Raw genomic sequence first — 18,886 nt, forward strand, 5'->3', positions numbered from 1 at the left:
TATTTATTGTGATTGTTAGGCCACCTTCTGTTATGTCCCATGCCTAAACATTATCCTAAACCAGAGCTCTCCAACCCTGTTCCTGGAGAGCTGCCCTCCTGTAGGTTTTGGCTCCGACCCCAGTTGTAACTAACCTGGTTCAGCTTATCAACCAGCTAATTATTAGAGTCAGGTGTGCTAGATTAGGGTTTGAGCGAAAACCTACAGAACGATAGCTCTCCAGGAACAGGGTTGGGGAGCGCTGACCTAAACTACCTGGCAACTCAACCCAAATAGTAGTGGTGTAAAGTACTTAAATAAAAAATACTTCTAAATACTACTTAAGTAGTACTTTTACTCTTCTTATTTCCTAAAGAAAATAATATACTTTTTACTCCATACGTTTTCCCTGACACCCAAAAGTACTCCTTACATTTCGAATGCTTAGCAGCACAGGAAAAAGGTAAAATTCATGCACTTATCAGGAGAACATCCCTGCTCATCCCTATTGTCTCTGATCTGGCAGACTCATTAAACACACATGCTTAGTTTTTAAATGATGTTGGAGTGTAGTCCTGGCTATCCATAAATTTAAAAAACAAGACAATGGTATATTTAAAACCAAATACTTTAAAACTTTTACTCAAACATTTTTTTACTGGGGGACTTTCACTTTTACTAGAGTCATTTCCTATTAAGGTTTCTTTGCTTTTACTCAAGTTTGACAATTGGGTACTTTATCCGCATATTAATTAACTCAAATCTCCCATCCTCAGTGTGATCTAATCTCACCTTGTTTATCTATAGGTCCATCCCAATGAATTGACCAATGGGGTGATCAACGCGTGCTTCCTCCTGATGTTCAAAGACCTGATCAAGTTATATGCCTGCTACAATGACGGGATCATCAATGTATTAGGCAAGGCTCGACCGTTTTCTTCTACTTCCGGGGACAATAATCATGTCTTTTTTATATTTGATGAATATTACAGGTTTAATTTGATTCAAGACATGGAAATAGATGTGGTCCTGTTCATTTGATGTAATAGTAATGTCTCAATGGTTCTTGTGTAACAATAAACATGTTCATCCCCCTTTTTCCTCACAGAGAAATTTTTCCAGATGAAGAGAGGACAGTGCAAAGACGGGCTGGAGATCTACAAGAGATTCTTGACACGGATGACCAGGGTTTCTGAGGTCTTCAAAATTGCTGAGGTAAAAGACAAACCCAACAATACACTTTACTGTTGAACAGTTCAATCCACAGCCAGTAAGACAAGCGTGGTATATGGAGGCTCAGCTGAAATGTCGACATCTTTTTTTACAGACCATAGGAATTGACAAAAATGATATCCCGGAGCTCACTCAGGTAAGTCCTGTTTGACCTTTTAAGCCTAATTTCCCAAATTTTCACTGGGATGATATACTTTCGCCTAATCTACTAACATTGTATTCACATTGTACTTACATTGTACCAGCATTGCATCTCAGTGTTATGGTTTTCTTTAACCTGGGGTAGCATGGGGTAGTGGTTGGTCGGTCGGGTACGTCGGTCGGGTGGGTGGGTGGGTGGATGGATGGATGGGTGGATGTATAATGTGAATGTGTAGCAACCCAAAGGTTGCGCATTTGAATCTCATCACGGACAACTTTATAATGTTAGCTAATTAGCAACTTTGCAACTAATTACTACGTTTGAGTTACTTTGCAACTACATAGCATGTTAGCTAACCCTTCCACTTTAACATAACTTTTAACCCTAACCCCTAACTTCTAGCCTAACTAACATTAGTAACCTAGCTAAAGTTAGCATTAGCCACTAGCCACCTAGCTAACATTAACCACAACTAATTGGAGTTCGTAACATATCATCCATTTTGAAAATTTGTGACATATTGTACGAATTGCAATTCGTAACATATTCTACACATTTAAATTCGTAACATATACAAATTGTAATTTGTAACATATCATATATGAAATGGATGACAGACATCCATACATACCATATGAAACGTAACATATCATACTAATTGGAGTGTCCCGGATTTACATTTACTATGTTACGTCTACCTATGAGTCCAGGTTGATGTGATTGAGGAAACAGATTGGAGAAGTCGCAATACTTAGCTATTTCGCTGATAGCTAAGATCTGAGCTAACATTGGTTTTAGCTCAACAATTGTATCGTAATTCACCAGAATGTCACTATAGAGTTTCCATAATGTCAAAATTACCTGAGATGGTATCTGAAATCCCATGGGCAGTATAAATCCCTCAATTAAGGAGAAGATGGCGCCGACGGAGATGGCAACATCGCGACTAGCTCTTAGAAATGTTTGCAGTATTTTGTTTTTTTATGTACTATTTTTTACATTATTAGCACAGGAAATGTTTTGTGTCATGACATACAGCCGGGAACAACTATTGGATATTAGACCGGCAGTACCTCACCAGAACTACCAGCATTACGACAAGGAATATGACTTCCCTGGAGCAGATCTTTTGTTCACTTTTCCCAGAGCAATTGAACTTATTCCGGAGGCCGACCCAAAACATCACCGGCGGAAGAGAGGCACTCGAGGCGGCCTGCTGGTTCGACATAGGAGGCTCGCACACCACCCTCCGCTTTTGAGTATATTACTCGATAATTTTCCGTCTTTGGATAGCAAAGTTGATGAGCTTAGAGCAAGGATTTCTTTCCAGAGAGACGTCAGGGCCTGTAACATACTTTGTTTCACGGAAGCATGGCTCTCTCGGGATACTCAGTCAGAGTCGGTAAAGCCAGCAGGATTCTCAGTACATCGCGCAGACAGAAATAAATATCTCTCCTGAAAGCAGAAGGGCGGAGGGGTTTGTTTCATGATTAACGACTCATGGTGTAATTCTAGAAACATACAGGAACTCAAGTCATTTTGTTCACCCAACCTAGAATACCTTATATCTCCCAAGGGAATTCTCCTCCGCCATCGCCACGGCCGTTTACATCCCACTTCAAGCCGAAATCTCGACAGCCCTCAAAAAACTTCACTGGACTTTAGGCAAACTGGAAGCCACATATCCTGAGGCTGCATTTATTGTAGCTGGGGATTTTAACAAAGCAAATCTGAGGAGTAGGCTGCCGAAGTTCTATCAACATATTGACTGTCCTGCTCGTGCTACTAAGACTCTCGACCATTGCTATTCAAACTTCCGGAAAGCTTACAGGGCCCACCCCCGCTGCCCTTTTGGCAAATCTGACCACGACTCTATCTTGCTCCTCCCGTCCTATAGGCAGAAACTCAAACAGGAAGTGCCCATGCTTCGTACTATTCAACGCTGGTCTGACTAATTGGAACCCATGCCTTTTGATAATGTGGACTGGGATATGTTCCAGGTAGTTTGCGAAAATAATCTAGATGCATACACGGACACGGTGACTGAGTTCATAAGGAAGTGTATAGGAGATGTAGTACCTACTGTGACTATTAAAACTTACCCTAACGAGAAACCATGGATAGATGGTAGCATTCACGTGAAACTGAAACCATGGAAACCATGGAAAGATGACTGGTAATATGTCAGAATATAAACAGTGTAGTTATTTACTCCCCAAGACAATCAAACAAGCTAAACGTCAGTATAGAAATAAAGTGGAGTCAAAATTCAACGAGCGACGTCTTGCTTCCGGACAGGCTAAACACATTCTTCACACGCTTTGAGGATAACACAGTGCCACCGCCGCGGCCCACTACCAAGGACTGTGGGCTCTCCTTCTCCATGGCCGACGTGAGTAAAGCGTTTAAACGTGTTAACCCTCGCAAGGCTGAAGGCCCAGACGGCATCCCTAGCTGTGTTCTCAGAGCGTGCACAGACCAGCTGACTGGTGTGTTTACGGGCATATTCAATCTCTCCCTATCTCCCTATCTGTGCCCACATGCTTCAAGATGGCCACCATTGTTCCTGTACCCAAGAAGGCAAAGGTAACTGAACTTAATGACTATCGCCCCGTAGCACTCACCTCTGTCATCATGAAGTGCTTTGAGAGACTAGTCAAGGACCATATCACCTCTACCTTACCTGCCACCGTAGACCCACTTCAATTTGCTTACCGCCCCAATAGATCCACAGATGATGCAATCGCCATCACTCTGCACACTGCCCTATCCCATCTGGATAAGAGGAATACCTATGGAAGAATACTGTTTATTGACTATAGCTCAGCATTCATCACCATAGTACCCTCCAAGCTTATCATTAAGCTCGAGGCCCTCGGTCTGAACCCCGCCCCATGCAACTGGGTCCTGGACTTCCTGACGAGCCGCCCCCAGGTGGTGAAGATAGGTAACATCGCCTCCACTCTGCTGATCCTCAACACTGGGTCCCCACAAGGGTGCATGCTCAGCCCCCTCCTGTACTCCCTGTTCACCCATGACTGCGTGCCCAAGCACACCTCCAACTCAATCATCAAGTTTGCAGACGACACAACAGTAGTAGGCTTGATTACCAGTGATGACGAGACAGCCTATGGGGAGGAGGTGAGGGCTCTGGGAGTGTGGTGGCTGGAAAACAACCTCTCACTCAATGTCAACAAAACAAAGGAGATGATCGTAGACGTCAGGCAACAGCAGAGGGTGCACCCCCCTATCTACATCAACAGGACTGCAGTGGAGAAGGTGGAAAGCTTAAAAGTTCCTTGGGGTACACATCACTGACAAGCTAAAATGGACCACCCAAACAGACAGTGTGGTGATGAAGGCGCAACAGAGCATCTTCAATCTCAGGCGGCTAAAGAAATTTGGCTTGACACCTAAAACCCTCACACATTTTTACAGATGCACAATTTAAAGCATTCTGTCGGGCTGTATCACCGCCTGGTGCGGCAACTGCACCGCCCGCAACCGCAAGGCTCTCCAGAGGGTAGTTCAGTCTGCCCAATGCATTACCGGGGGCAAACTACACACCCTCCAGGACACCTACAGCACCTGATGTCACAGGAAGGCCAAAAATATCATCAAGAACCCAAGCCACTGCCTGTTCACCCTGCTATCATCCAGAAGGCGCGGTCAGTACAGGTGCATCAAAGCTGGGACCGAGAGACTGAAAAACAGCTTCTATCTCAAGGCCATCAGACTGTTAAACAGCCATCACTAGCACATTAGAGGCTGCTGCCTATAGGCATAGACTAGGAATCACTGGCCACTTTAAGGAATGGAACGCTTGTCACTTTAATAATATTTACATATCTGGCATTACTCATCTCATATAATTTTATTCCAAGATGGCATAGCAGTTCAGACGTCTTTTGTCCTCGTTTTGTCGTGTCCCGTATATATATATATATTTGCTACTTTTTTCACATACCTTTTTATATATATTTTTTAATTTTCCATAAACTCATCTTCAAAACACTCTCCTGCAACCCGCCTCACCAATTTATATTTATAAAAAAAGTGTTATTTACCTCAAATCTGTAATCCTCCAGAAGCTAGCCAGGAGCTAGCCAGAAGCTAGCCAGAAGCTAATTCAGAAGCTAATCAGAAGCTAGTTAGCTTCTTTACTGGCTAATCGTTAGTATTCAGCTAACCACGGATTGTGGTCATCAGCTATCCTTTAGCTCGAAAATCTATCGCCAGTTTTGTACGGCGCAGCGCGGCTCGGAACGGAACATACCGGACCAATTTTTCTCTCCATGTCCCTGGATTTCAACCGCTAACTCTGGACATTCATACCTGGATCTCACAGCTAGCTAGCTGCTATCCGTGTGACTATCGGCTTTCGTCGATTCCGGAGCAAACATAAATTATTCCGGAGCTAGCCAGCTGAAGTGTTCCATCAATCACTCCTGGGCTACAATCACCTATCCGGACCCGTTTTACTGCCTACGCGGAGCCCCACCGGGCCTTCACAACTGGACTGCCGACGTTATCTACCCGAAGGAGTTATCCGGCTGGCTCCTCCGTCGCGACGTTACCTGAACGCCCATCTGCGGCCCGCTAACCGTTAGCTGTCTTATCGGCTGCTATCTGAATAGACAATCAGACAATTTATTTATTTATTTTTATTATTATTATTTTTTTTTTCTTCTTGGGCCTCTATAACTATATCTATTTTTTTTGTTTTTTTGTTGTGTGATTTGGATTAATCCCCTCTACCACACGGAACCCCACTAATCTACTGACGGAACGCAAGAGGTGGCTAATAACAGACCTCCATCCTATGCTAGCTTGCTACCGATGGCCTGGCTAGCTGTCTAAATCGCCGTGACCCCCAACCAACCTCTCTACTCACTGGACCCTTTTGATCACTCGACTAATCATGCCTCTCCTTAATGTCAATATGCCTTGTCCATTGCTGTTCTGGTTAGTGTTTATTGGCTTATTTCACTGTAGAGCCTCTAGTCCTGCTCACTATACCTTATCCAACCTATTAGTTCCACCACCCACACATGCAATGACATCTCCTGGTTTCAATAATGGTTCTAGAGACAATATCTCTCTCTTCATCACTCAATACCTAGGTTTACCTCCACTGTATTCACATCCTACCATACCTTTGTCTGTACATTATACCTTGATGCTCTTTTATCGCCCCCAGAAACCTCCTTTTACTCTCTGTTCCAGACGTTCTAGACGACCAATTCTTATTGCTTTTAGCCGCACCCTTATTCTACTCCTCCTCTGTTCCTCTGCCGATGTAGAGGTGGATCCAGGCCCTGCAGTGCCTAGCTCCACTCCTATTCCCCAGGCGCTCTCTTTTGACGACTTCTGTAACCGTAATAGCCTGGGTTTCATGCATGTTAACATTAGAAGCCTCCTCTCTAAGTTTGTTCTATTCACTGCTTTAGCACACTCTGCCAACCCGGATGTTCTAGCTGTGTCTGAATCCTGGCTTAGGAAGACCACCAAAAATTCAGACATTTTAATTCCAAACTACAACATTTTCAGACAAGATAGAACTGCGGTGTTGCAATCTACTGCAAAGATAGCCTGCAGAGTTCTGTCCTACTATCCAGGTCTGTACCCAAACAATTTGAACTTCTACTTTTAAAAATCCACCTCTCTAAAAACAAGTCTCTCACCGTTGCCGCCTGCTATAGACCACCCTCTGCCCCCAGCTGTGCTCTGGACACCATATGTGAACTGATTGCCCCCCATCTATCTTCAGAGCTCGTGCTGCTAGGCGACCTAAACTGGAACATGCTTAACACCCCAGCCATCCTACAATCTAAACTTGATGCCCTCAATCTCACACAAATGATCAATGAACCTACCAGGTACCTCCCCAAAGCCTTAAACACGGGCACCCTCATAGATATCATCCTAACCAACTTGCCCTCTAAATACAACTCTGCTGTCTTCAACCAAGATCTCAGCGATCACTGCCTCATTGCCTGCATCAGTAATGGGTCAGCGGTCAAACGACCTCCACTCATCACTGTCAAACGCTCCCTGAAACACTTCAGCGAGCAGGCCTTTCTAATCGACCTGGCCGGGGTATCCTGGAAGGATATTGATCTCATCCCGTCAGTAGAGGATGCCTGGATATTTTTTTTAAATGCCTTCCTAACCATCTTAAATAAACATGCCCCATTCAAGAAATTTAGAACCAGGAACAGATATAGCCCTTGGTTCTCCCCAGACCTGACTGCCCTTAACCAACACAAAAACATCCTATGGCGTTCTGCATTAGCATCAAACGGAAGCTAGAAACCATTAACCATTAGGAAGCTAGAAACCATTATACACAGGCAGTTAGAAAAGCCAAGGTTGCTTTTTCAAGCAGAAATTTGCTTCCTGTAACACTAACTCAAAAAAGTTCTGGGACACTGTAAAGTCCATGGAGAATAAGAACACCTCCTCCCAGCTGCCCACTGCACTGAAGATAGGAAACACTGTCACCACTGATAAATCCACCATAATTGAGAATTTCAATAAGCATTTTTCTACGGCTGGCCATGCTTTCCACCTGGCTACTCCTACCCCGGTCAACAGCACTGCACCCCCCACAGCAACTCGCCCAAGCCTTCCCCATTTCTCCTTCTCCCAAATCCATTCAGCCGATGTTCTGAAAGAGCTGCAAAATCTGGACCCCTACAAATCAGCCGGGCTAGACAATCTGGACCCTTTCTTTCTAAAATTATCTGCCGAAATTGTTGCCACCCCTATTACTAGCCTGTTCATCCTCTCTTTCGTGTCGTCTGAGATTCCCAAAGATTGGAAAGCAGCTATGGTCATCCCCCTCTTCAAAGGGGGGGACACTCTTGACCCAAACTGCTACAGACCTATATCTATCCTACCATGCCTTTCTAAGGTCTTCGAAAGCCAAGTCAACAAACAGATTACCGACCATTTCAAATCTCACCATACCTTCTCTGCTATGCAATCTGGTTTCAGAGCTGGTAATGGGTGCACCTCAGCCACGCTCAAGGTCCTAAACGATATCTTAACCGCCATCGATAAGAAACATTACTGTGCAGCCGTATTCATTGATCTGGCCAAGGCTTTCGACTCTGTCAATCACCACATCCTCATCGGCAGACTCGACAGCCTTGGTTTCTCAAATGATTGCCTCGCCTGGTTCACCAACTACTTCTCTGATAGAGTTCAGTGTGTCAAATCGGAGGGTCTGCTGTCCGGACCTCTGGCCGTCTCTATGGGGGTGCCACAGGGTTCAATTCTTGGACCGACTCTCTTCTCTGTATACATCAATGAGGTCGGTCTTGCTGCTGGTGAGTCTCTGATCCACCTCTACGCAGACGACACCATTCTGTATACTTCTGGCCCTTCTTTGGACACTGTGTTAACAACCCTCCAGGCAAGCTTCAATGCCATACAACTCTCCTTCCGTGGCCTCCAATTGCTCTTAAATACAAGTAAAACTAAATGCATGCTCTTCAACCGATCGCTACCTGCACCTGCCCGCTTGTCCAACATCACTACTCTGGACGGCTCTGACTTAGAATACGTGGACAACTACAAATACTTAGGTGTCTGGTTAGACTGTAAACTCTCCTTCCAGACCCATATCAAACATCTCCAATCCAAAGTTAAATCTAGAATTGGCTTCCTATTTCGCAACAAAGCATCCTTCACTCATGCTGCCAAACATACCCTTGTAAAACTGACCATTCTACCAATCCTCGACTTTGGCGATTTCATTTACAAAATAGCCTCCAATACCCTACTCAACAAATTGGATGCAGTCTATCACAGTGCAATCCGTTTTGTCACCAAAGCCCCATATACTACCCACCATTGCGACCTGTACGCTCTCGTTGGCTGGCCCTCGCTTCATACTCGTCGCCAAACCCACTGGCTCCATGTCATCTACAAGTCCCTGCTAGGTAAAGTCCCCCTTTATCTCAGCTCGCTGGTCACCATAGCATCTCCCACCTGTAGAACGCGCTCCAGCAGGTATATCTCTCTAGTCACCCTCAAAACCAATTCTTTCTTTGGCCGCCTCTCCTTCCAGTTCTCTGCTGTCAATGACTGGAACGAACTACAAAAATCTCTGAAACTGGAAACACTTATCTCCCTCACTAGCTTTAAGCACCAATTGTCAGAGCAGCTCACAGATTACTGCACCTGTACATAGCCCACCTATAATTTAGCCCAAACAACTACCTCTTTCCCTACTGTATTTAATTTATTTATTTTGCTCCTTTGCACCCCATTATTTGTATTTCTACTTTGCACATTCTTCCATTGCAAATCTACCATTCCAGTGTTTTACTTGCTATATTCTCTGTTGTAAGGAAACAGCAGCCTCTTATCTATGACAGATAGACCGAAATGTCAATTCCAGGTGGATCTTGATGATCCCACAGTGCTGTAGGGAATACAAAAGCATTGGAACGGCGTGAAGCAAGGAAATAACATATTTGCACCCGTCTACTATGTTTGTGGCTGTGCATTGTCTGTAATAGCATCTAAATAGATTGTATTAGCGTCTAATCATCAGATCTCTTAACCCCTCTTTGGAGTGCATCGTTTGGCAGAGGCAAATAATGAGTAATGATCTACATTACGGCCATCGTCATAATGCATTCATGACATATATACATGCACATTATACGCGTACTGTAGGCTGAACAGAATCTAGGAGATTCTAGGAGAAAACTGTTCCAATTCATATAGTCGTTATTTTCCTTTGATTGCTCAGTGAAGATGCTTAGAAAGTCATTACAGCGATATCACTGCCAACAGTGTAGAGCAGACCCTCCCTAAATGTACCTAAATGTTCCCTGAACAGCTTGAGACACCTGTTTAATACAAGGACCCCTGTGGGTTCGTACATGGCCCAATTCGCCTCTGGAAGTGATGGAACTGTCACTCCTCCCTCTGGAAGCTCTGTGTTAGTCAATCACACACCTGGGTTGTTTTCAATAGGCACGAAATGGAAGAAAACTGTCCAAAACTAAGTTAAATTGGGAGGTGTTATCTGAATGTGTCTGATAAGACACGCTGGTTTTTCGTTGTTTTGCTACGGTGTGACCTAATAAAAACAGAGAGGTCAGAGTAGACACACTACTACTGGTACTTAGTTCTGAAATGGGCCGTTCCTCTTTCATATTGAAAAGGCCTCCGAGGCCTCTTTACATTTCAGGCACAATTACCTAGAATACCAAGACATTTATTGGGTTATCAGAGGAAGTAGACCAAGGTAAATGGGCAGGAAAATAATAGTGATTTAAGAGGGAAGTGTGTGAGATTTGGCTGGCCCATTTAGCTGTGACAGCGTACACGTGGCTTGCTAGATGCTAACTGCTTAGCCTATCAGGTGTACTGCCATCTGTGGCTGTGCAGCATGTTTTGCTATGATGTGTTTACAGTCTGTCTGTAAGTTTGAGAATGCAGTATAACTGCATTGATGGAAGCGTTGTTCTTTAACATACTCATGGCTAGTTTAGTACATTTAAGTTATGAATGGACTGAACTGCTTTGTGAAAGACATTTTGAAGTGGCACACAATTAGCATTTCCTATTGTAGGAATTGGAATTGCCCCATTGCCCCAATGTGATCATTCTATATGTCCCGTTAGTCCCGATGTGATAATTCTGTGTCCACTGTTAGACCCAGTGTACCCTGTTAGCTCCAATGTGATAATTCTTTGTATATCCCCTGATAGCCCCAATGTGATAATTCTTTGTGTGTACCCTGTTAGCCCCAATGTGACCATTCTCTGTGTTCCCTGTTAGCCCTGGTGTGACCAATCTCTGTGTTCCCCTGTATCCCCAATGTGACTACTCTCTATGTTTCCTGTTAGCCCCAATGTGACCATTCTCTTTGTTCCCTGTTAGCCCTACTGTGACCATTCTCTTTATTCCCTGTTAGCCCCAATGTGACCATTCTCTTTGTTCCCTGTTAGCCCCAATGTGACCATTCTCTTTATTCCCTGTTAGCCCCAATGTGACCATTTTCTTTATTCCCTGTTAGCCCCAATGTGACCATTCTTTTTATTCCCTATTAGCCCCAATGTGACCATTCTCTTTATTCCCTGTTAGCCCCAATGTGACCATTCTCTGTCCCCTGTTGGGCCCAATGTGAACATTCTCTGTCCCCTGTTGGGCCCAATGTGACCATTCTCTGTCCCCTGTTGGGCCCAATGTGAGCATTCTTTGTGTCAGACCTCCTCTGGCTCTTCTTCTCATCCCTCTATGTTTCCCCCCAGACCCTTTATCAAGTCAAGTGTCATCACCTGTCAAGAGCTCCCCTGATACTCTGTGTGCCCTGACATAAATGTTCCCTTGTGTCTTCATGTTTTACCGTTGAACATTTCCCCAGGGTCCTCCAGAGACCTGGAAAGTTACTGGGTGCTGGGCTGGAACAAAAGCCTGCACACCATCACACCAGTAGTACAAATAATCAACTAATTATGGTATTTTCCAATCTAAGCCTACTGGACTGGAATAAAAGCCGGCACCGCCAGTAGCTCTCTTGGTTCAAAGTTGGAGACCCCTGCTCATAACCTATGTGTCTGATCCATGTACTGTACGGTATACTATAGCCCTGTGGCGCCTGTAGTAATATGTTGCCCATCTCTTCCCGTTCACCAGGCCCCTGAGAGTCTCCTGCAGTCCCTGGAGACTCACCTGAACACTCTGGAGGGGAAGAAGCCGTAAGTACCAACCACACTCTCCACCAACCACCAGGGCTACTTGGGAGTGGGACTACTTTACTTCCTATTTACTTCACATTTGAGAATTCAGCAATCTCAGTACATTACATATGCATGCACGCACATACGTTGGGTTTTAAAAAGTCTGTGGAGTAAATAAATAAAGAACACACACCCTAAAGGTGAAACAGAAAGTCATACTGGGGGTGGCAGGTAGCCTAACGGTTAAGAGCGGTTAAGAGCATTGAGCCAGTAACCGAAAGGTCTCTGGTTCAAATCCCTGAGCCGACTAGGTGAGAAATATTAACCCCAATTGCTCCTGTAAGTAGCTCTGGATGAGTGCATCTGTTAAATGCCTGAAATGGAAACCTTCTGCCTCCTCTTGCTGTGGATTTATTTTACCAACACTTCGGCTGAAGAGCCTCCGTCAGTGTGTGAAAATAGTCTGTGACCATCCAGTGAACCCAAATTAGAACTGTGCTTGACCCTGATGTCCCATAGGCTTTAATTATGCGCAGCCTCTCTCAATTAACATCATTAGGACCTCCAGTGTATGCCCTCTAGATTGTGTGATTTTTATGGGCAGTGATTGGACTGAAGCTGTCATCACCAGACTGTCTGTCGTGTGTTCTCGACAGGACCTTAGTAGGACAACGATACAAGATAGTATTTGTGTGTGTGGTGGGTGGGGGTGCATCATCAGATCGGATGTATGGAAAGAAACTTAGCAGATGAAGTCTTAGCAAATGCCAGTGATTGTCAATGTGTGTTACAGAGAGGATGTTCACAGAGATGATGTGTGAGTATTCTGCTGGATCTCCTACAGAATGAGTTGACGTGGAGGGCCGGGTCATTATTTGCTGTTGTCTTGTATTGAAGTGAATGAAACTGTAAAAAAAAAAAAAATCCCCAATTGTTTCGTGACATTCACATGAGGATTCTATAGAATTGACATTTGAACCTCCAGTTTAAAGTCATGTTTTTCAGTGTTGTGAAGTTCAAATGGGATTCTATAGAATTGATGTGAATTTGGCATATTTGTGATTTTTCAGTGTCTCTCCTGAGCTTTGCCTCTCTCTCAATATTAATATGAATTTTGACAGCTGACTCGGGACTTACCCAAGATTCACTTTGCATAGTTTTTTTAATATGACGTGAATCTGGTTTCTTAGCTCTTCATTGTTCATATTAACTTCATTGTCATGTTATTGGGATCCACTCAACTCCTCAACCCTTTTGATGCATGTCATTGCAAAACATGGGTTTGTTATGTCTGGAAAATAAGAATGAAAAGCTTTGTGCAAGGAAGTTACTTAATTTTATTTTATTCAGTGTTGCAAATCTAAACTCTACAGATGCAGGACACTCTTAGAAAAAAGGCTTCCATAAGGGTACTTCGGCTGTCCCCATAGGAGAACCCTTTTTGGTTCCAGTTAGAACTCTGTTTGGGTTCCATGTAGAACACTCTGTGATAAGGGTTCTACATGGAACCCAAACTTCTACCTGGATCCAAAAGGGTTCTACCTGGAAGCAAAAAGGGTTCTTCAAAGGGTTATCCGATGGGGACAGCCAAAGAACCGTTATTGGTTCTAGATAGCTATTTCTTTCTAAGAGTGTATGTTTTCACATTGGAGTTGCCTGGAAATGCCTGCTCTCTGCCACCCAAACAACAGCGCTGATTTAGCTGTCACTTTGACACAGCTCAATAACAGCCCTTGTGCTTCACCATGCATATCATCTGGTGATGCTATGATGGCTTTAACTCGTTCTTATTGTATCATTTTGCAGGTCACCAACCAAGGTGAGTCAGCTACCCCTTATTTTACTCTGTCTCTGCACCTCAACAAATCGTTTTGACAACTGCCGACAATTTGACAATCATTTGAAGTGTGTTCATTCTGTCTCTGTAACTGTGGTGCGTCGCCATGGTAACTGACTAACGAGGCTAACCCTCCATCTGACAGGAGTGTGAAGCAAATGGCTCCCCGGCCGCAGCCGCCACGCCTACAAAAGCTCAAGCGGCCCCTGCAGCTGCTGCTGCTCCTGTTGCTCCTGCCCGCCCTGGACCACCTGCCAGACCCACGGCGGCACCCACCTTCAAGGGCTCCAACAAGTAGGCGCCCATCTGCTATGGGCTCTTAGGTTGGCCACTTCAAGTGCCACTTCAGGGGCCACACTAGCTTTAACAATGTGCTATGTTGTACAATCTACAGTCTCCAATCTCCAGTTTGCATTCAACCTTTTTGTCGTTCTGTTTTTCCTTCTTCCTGTCTCTCCTTCGCCTCTCCCTTCATCTTCATTTTGTCTCTTGTCTCTTCCTCACTCTCTCTCTCTGTTACTCTCTTTCTATCTCCCCCTCTCTTTCTCGCACTCTATCTGCAGTGCTCTGCTAGACTTGGATCCATTGTCAGCCTCCCCATCAGCAGGTGGAGCAGCAGCCTCTATCTCGTCATGGGGAGGTAAGTCCTTTAATACATGTAATATCTGGTTTGCATCCTTTATGGCTGCCTTTATATATATATATATATATATATATGTACATGTACTTGAGCGTTTCTCATTGCAGGCCCAGGACTTCCCTCCCTGTTTAAGTTAGTTTTCTTCCGTTTGGTGCCTAATGAATTTCACCCTGCTCTCTTTCATGCTTTCTACCTACATCCTCCTCTCCACCCTTACTCAAGGGAAGGACTAATATTAGCAAATATTCAAACCTGGCCCCTCTGCAGATTGAAATCACTTTAAGGGCCTCTTACTCATATAACACTTTTTCCTTGGAGTGTTTTTTTTAAAGAAGGCAGTTGGAAAATCAGAAGTACAGTGTTCACGTGGTATGGTAGTAAGTTATTGACCCTGATTGGCATTTCTGTTTATATTCTCTGTATTTAATCCCTCACTCACGTCTCCTCTTTGCTCTCTCTCTCTCTCTCTCTCTCTCTCTCTCTCTCTCTCTCTCTCTCTATCTCTCTCTCTCTCACACACTCTCTCGCTCTCGCTCGCTCCCTCGCTCTCTCTCCCATTGTCTTGTACAGATCTGCTTGGTGGCGGTGAGTACTGAGGAACATACTGTTCTTTACATTCTTTACACAGCTCCCATCCACCGCAGAGCATGAGAACTGCTAGGATTTACACCTGAAGTTATGATTAACATCTATCTGGAGGCTTTAGCCACATTCCAGGCTGACTGCATTGCCGACGCCTACTAGATCTCACAACATCTGGATAGGTGTTTAACATATCAACTAACCACATCATCAGCTAACCATATCATACGATTTAGCAATCTGATACCGACTGCGCAGTCAATGACGTTTGACACAACCATAAGTTGATGCAATGATGTACTGCAATGTAGTCGGCCTGGAACGTGACCATTGTACCTGTGGCTCACTGGGCTTTCAGTGCATGACTCCAGCTGTAGACCTGGGATCTGAGAGGATCAGCATATATAGGTAGCAGCCTTCTTCGTATTCTTGCTCTGTGATCTCTAACAATGCCTCTCAAGGTGTAACACACTCCTCTCCAAACACTTCTCTATTACCACTGTTCTCTTTGACATACAGTGCCTTGCGAAAGTATTCGGCCCCCTTGAACTTTGCGACCTTTTGCCACATTTCAGGCTTCAAACATAAAGATATAAAACTGTATTTTTTTGTGAAGAATCAACAACAAGTGGGACACAATCATGAAGTGGAACGACATTTATTCGATATTTCAAACTTTTTTAACAAATCAAAAACTGAAAAATTGGGCGTGCAAAATTATTCAGCCCCCTTAAGTTAATACTTTGTAGCGCTGCATGGATCCCATGCAGCGACCCAAAAAAACGACTCCGAAAAAGAGGGAAACGAGGCGGTCTTCTGGTCAGACTCCGGAGACGGGCACACCGTGCACCACTCCCTAGCATTCTTCTTGCCAATGTCCAGTCTCTTGACAACAAGGTTGATGAAATCCGAGCAAGGGTAGCATTCCAGAGGGACATCAGAGACTGTAACGTTCTTTGCTTCACGGAAACGTGGCTCACTGGAGAGACGCTATCTGAGGCGGTGCAGCCAACGGGTTTCTCCACGCATCGCGCAGACAGAAACAAACATCTTTCTGGTAAGAAGAGGGGCAGGGGCGTATGCCTTCTGGCTAACATGACATGGTGTGATGAAAGAAACATACAAAATTGGGCGTGCAAAATTATTCAGCCCCTTTACTTTCAGTGCAGCAAACTCTCTCCAGAAGTTCAGTGAGGATCTCTGAATGATCCAATGTTGACCTAAATGACTAATGATGATAAATACAACCCACCTGTGTGTAATCAAGTCTCCGTATAAATGCACCTGCACTGTGATAGTCTCAGAGGTCCGTTAAAAGCGCAGAGAGCATCATGAAGAACAAGGAACACACCAGGCAGGTCCGAGATACTGTTGTGAAGAAGTTTAAAGCCGGATTTGGATACAAAAAGTTTCCCAAGCTTTAAACATCCCAAGGAGCACTGTGCAATCGATAATATTGAAATGGAAGGAGTATCAGACCACTGCAAATCTACCAAGACCTGGCCGTCCCTCTAAACTTTCAGCTCATACAAGGAGAAGACTGATCAGAGATGCAGCCAAGAGGCCCATGATCACTCTGGATGAACTGCAGAGATCTATAGCTGAGGTGGGAGACTCTGTCCATAGGACAACAATCAGTCAGTCGTATATTGCACAAATCTGGCCTTTATGGAAGAGTGGCAAGAAGAAAGCCATTTCTTAAAGATATCCATAAAAAGTGTTGTTTAAAGTTTGCCACAAGCCAACTGGGAGACACACCAAACATGTGGAAGAAGGTGCTCTGGTCAGATGAAACTTTTTGGCAACAATGCAAGACGTTATGTTTGGCGTAAAAGCAACACAGCTCATCACCCTGAACACACCATCCCCACTGTCAAACATGGTGGTGGCAGCATCATGGTTTGGGCCTGCTTTTCTTCAGCAGGGACAGGGAAGATGGTTAAAATTGATGGGAAGATGGATGGAGCCAAATACAGGACCATTCTGGAAGAAAACCTGATGGAGTCTGCAAAAGACCTGAGACTGGGACGGAGATTTGTCTTCCAACAAGACAATGATCTAAAACATAAAGCAAAATCTACAATGGAATGGTTCAAAAATAAACATATCCAGGTGTTAGAATGGCCAAGTCAAAGTCCAGACCTGAATCCAATCAAGAATCTGTGGAAAGAACTGAAAACTGCTGTTCACAAATACTCTCCATCCAACCTCACTGAGCTCGAGCTGTTTTGCAAGGAGGAATGGGAAAAAATGTCAGTCTCTCGATGTGCAAAACTGATAGAGACATACCCCAAGCGACTTAAAGCTGTAATCGCAGCATAAGGTGTAAATCAAATCAAATTTTATTTTGTCACATACACATGGTTAGCAGATGTTAATGCGAGTGTAGCGAAATGCTTGTGCTTCTAGTTCCGACAATGTAGTAATAACCAACAAGTAATCTAACTAACAATTCCAAAACTACTGTCTTGTACACAGTGTAAGGGGATAAAGAATATGTACATAAGGATATATGAATGAGTGATGGTACAGAGCAGCATAGGCAAGATACAGTAGATGGTATCGAGTACAGTATATACATATGAGATGAGTATGTAAACAAAGTGGCATAGTTAAAGTGGCTAGTGATACATGTATTACATAAGGATACAGTCGATGATATAGAGTACAGTATATACGTATGCATCTGAGATGAATAATGTAGGGTAAGTAACATTATATAAGGTAGCATTGTTTAAAGTGGCTAGTGATATATTTACATCATTTCCCATCAATTCCCATTATTAAAGTGGCTGGAGTTGAGTCAGTGTCAGTGTGTTGGCAGCAGCCACCCAATGTTAGTGGTGGCTGTTTAACAGTCTGATGGCCTTGAGATAGAAGCTGTTTTTCAGTCTCTCTGTCCCAGCTTTGATGCACCTGTACTGACCTCGCCTTCTGGATGATAGCGGGGTGAACAGGCAGTGGCTCGGGTGGTTGATGTCCTTGATGATCTTTATGGCCTTCCTGTGACATCGGGTGGTGTAGGTGTCCTGGAGGGCAGGTAGTTTGCCCCCGGTGATGCGTTGTGTCGTCCGCAAACTTGATGATTGAGTTGGAGGCGTGCGTGGCCACGCAGTTGTGGGTGAACAGGGAGTACAGGAGAGGGCTCTGAACGCACCCTTGTGGGGCCCCAGTGTTGAGGATCAGCGGGGAGGAGATGTTGTTGCCTACCCTCACCACCTGGGGGCGGCCCGTCAGGAAGTCCAGTACCCAGTTGCACAGGGCGGGGTCGAGACCCAGGGTCTCGAGCTTGATGACAAGCTTGGAGGGTACTATGGTGTTGAATGCTGAGCTCTAGTCAATGAACAGCATTCTCACATAGGTATTCCTCTTGTCCAGATGGGTTAGGGCAGTGTGCAGTGTGGTTGAGATTGCATCGTCTGTGGACCTATTTGGGCGGTAAGCAAATTGGAGTGGGTCTAGGGTGTCAGGTAGGGTGGAGGTGATATGGTCCTTGACTAGTCTCTCAAAGCACTTCATGATGACAGAAGTGAGTGCTACGGGGCGGTAGTCGTTTAGCTCAGTTACCTTAGCTTTCTTGGGAACAGGAACAATGGTGGCCCTCTTGAAGCATGTGGGAACAGCAGACTGGTATAGGGATTGATTGAGTATGTCCGTAAACAGACCGGCCAGCTGGTCTGCGCAGGCTCTGAGGGCGCGGCTGGGGATGCCGTCTGGGCCTGCAGCCTTGCGAGGGTTAACACGTTTAAATGTCTCGGCTGCAGTGA

The 18,886-nt window shown here is 44.6% G+C and overlaps 1 protein-coding gene across 5 annotated transcripts in view; it reads left to right on the forward strand.

Annotated features, from left to right (window-relative positions):
- LOC110489919 (clathrin coat assembly protein AP180) overlaps nt 1-18,886 on the forward strand; it is a 75,194-nt gene that overhangs the window by 39,210 nt on the left and 17,098 nt on the right. For 4 of the 5 annotated variants that reach the window (XM_021562946.3, XM_090199836.1, XM_090199844.1 and 1 more), the window contains exons 1-3: nt 14,023-14,191; nt 14,461-14,537; nt 15,108-15,122. Coding sequence is in view for 1 of the 5 variants with exons in the window: in XM_021562938.3 (XP_021418613.3) it covers nt 787-898; nt 1,088-1,194; nt 1,307-1,348; nt 12,017-12,078; nt 12,854-12,877; nt 13,867-13,879; nt 14,043-14,191; nt 14,461-14,537; nt 15,108-15,122 (601 nt within the window). In the remaining 4 variants the exon portion in view is untranslated. Of the gene's footprint in view, nt 1-786; nt 899-1,087; nt 1,195-1,306; nt 1,349-12,016; nt 12,079-12,853; nt 12,878-13,866; nt 13,880-14,022; nt 14,192-14,460; nt 14,538-15,107; nt 15,123-18,886 lie in introns of those variants that run through there. The other variant, XM_021562938.3, reaches the window with a different exon arrangement.

The sequence above is a fragment of the Oncorhynchus mykiss genome, chromosome 2, assembly GCF_057628025.1.
Source record: "Oncorhynchus mykiss isolate SJ-2025 chromosome 2, ASM5762802v1, whole genome shotgun sequence".
Classification (NCBI taxonomy): Eukaryota; Metazoa; Chordata; class Actinopteri; order Salmoniformes; family Salmonidae; genus Oncorhynchus; species Oncorhynchus mykiss.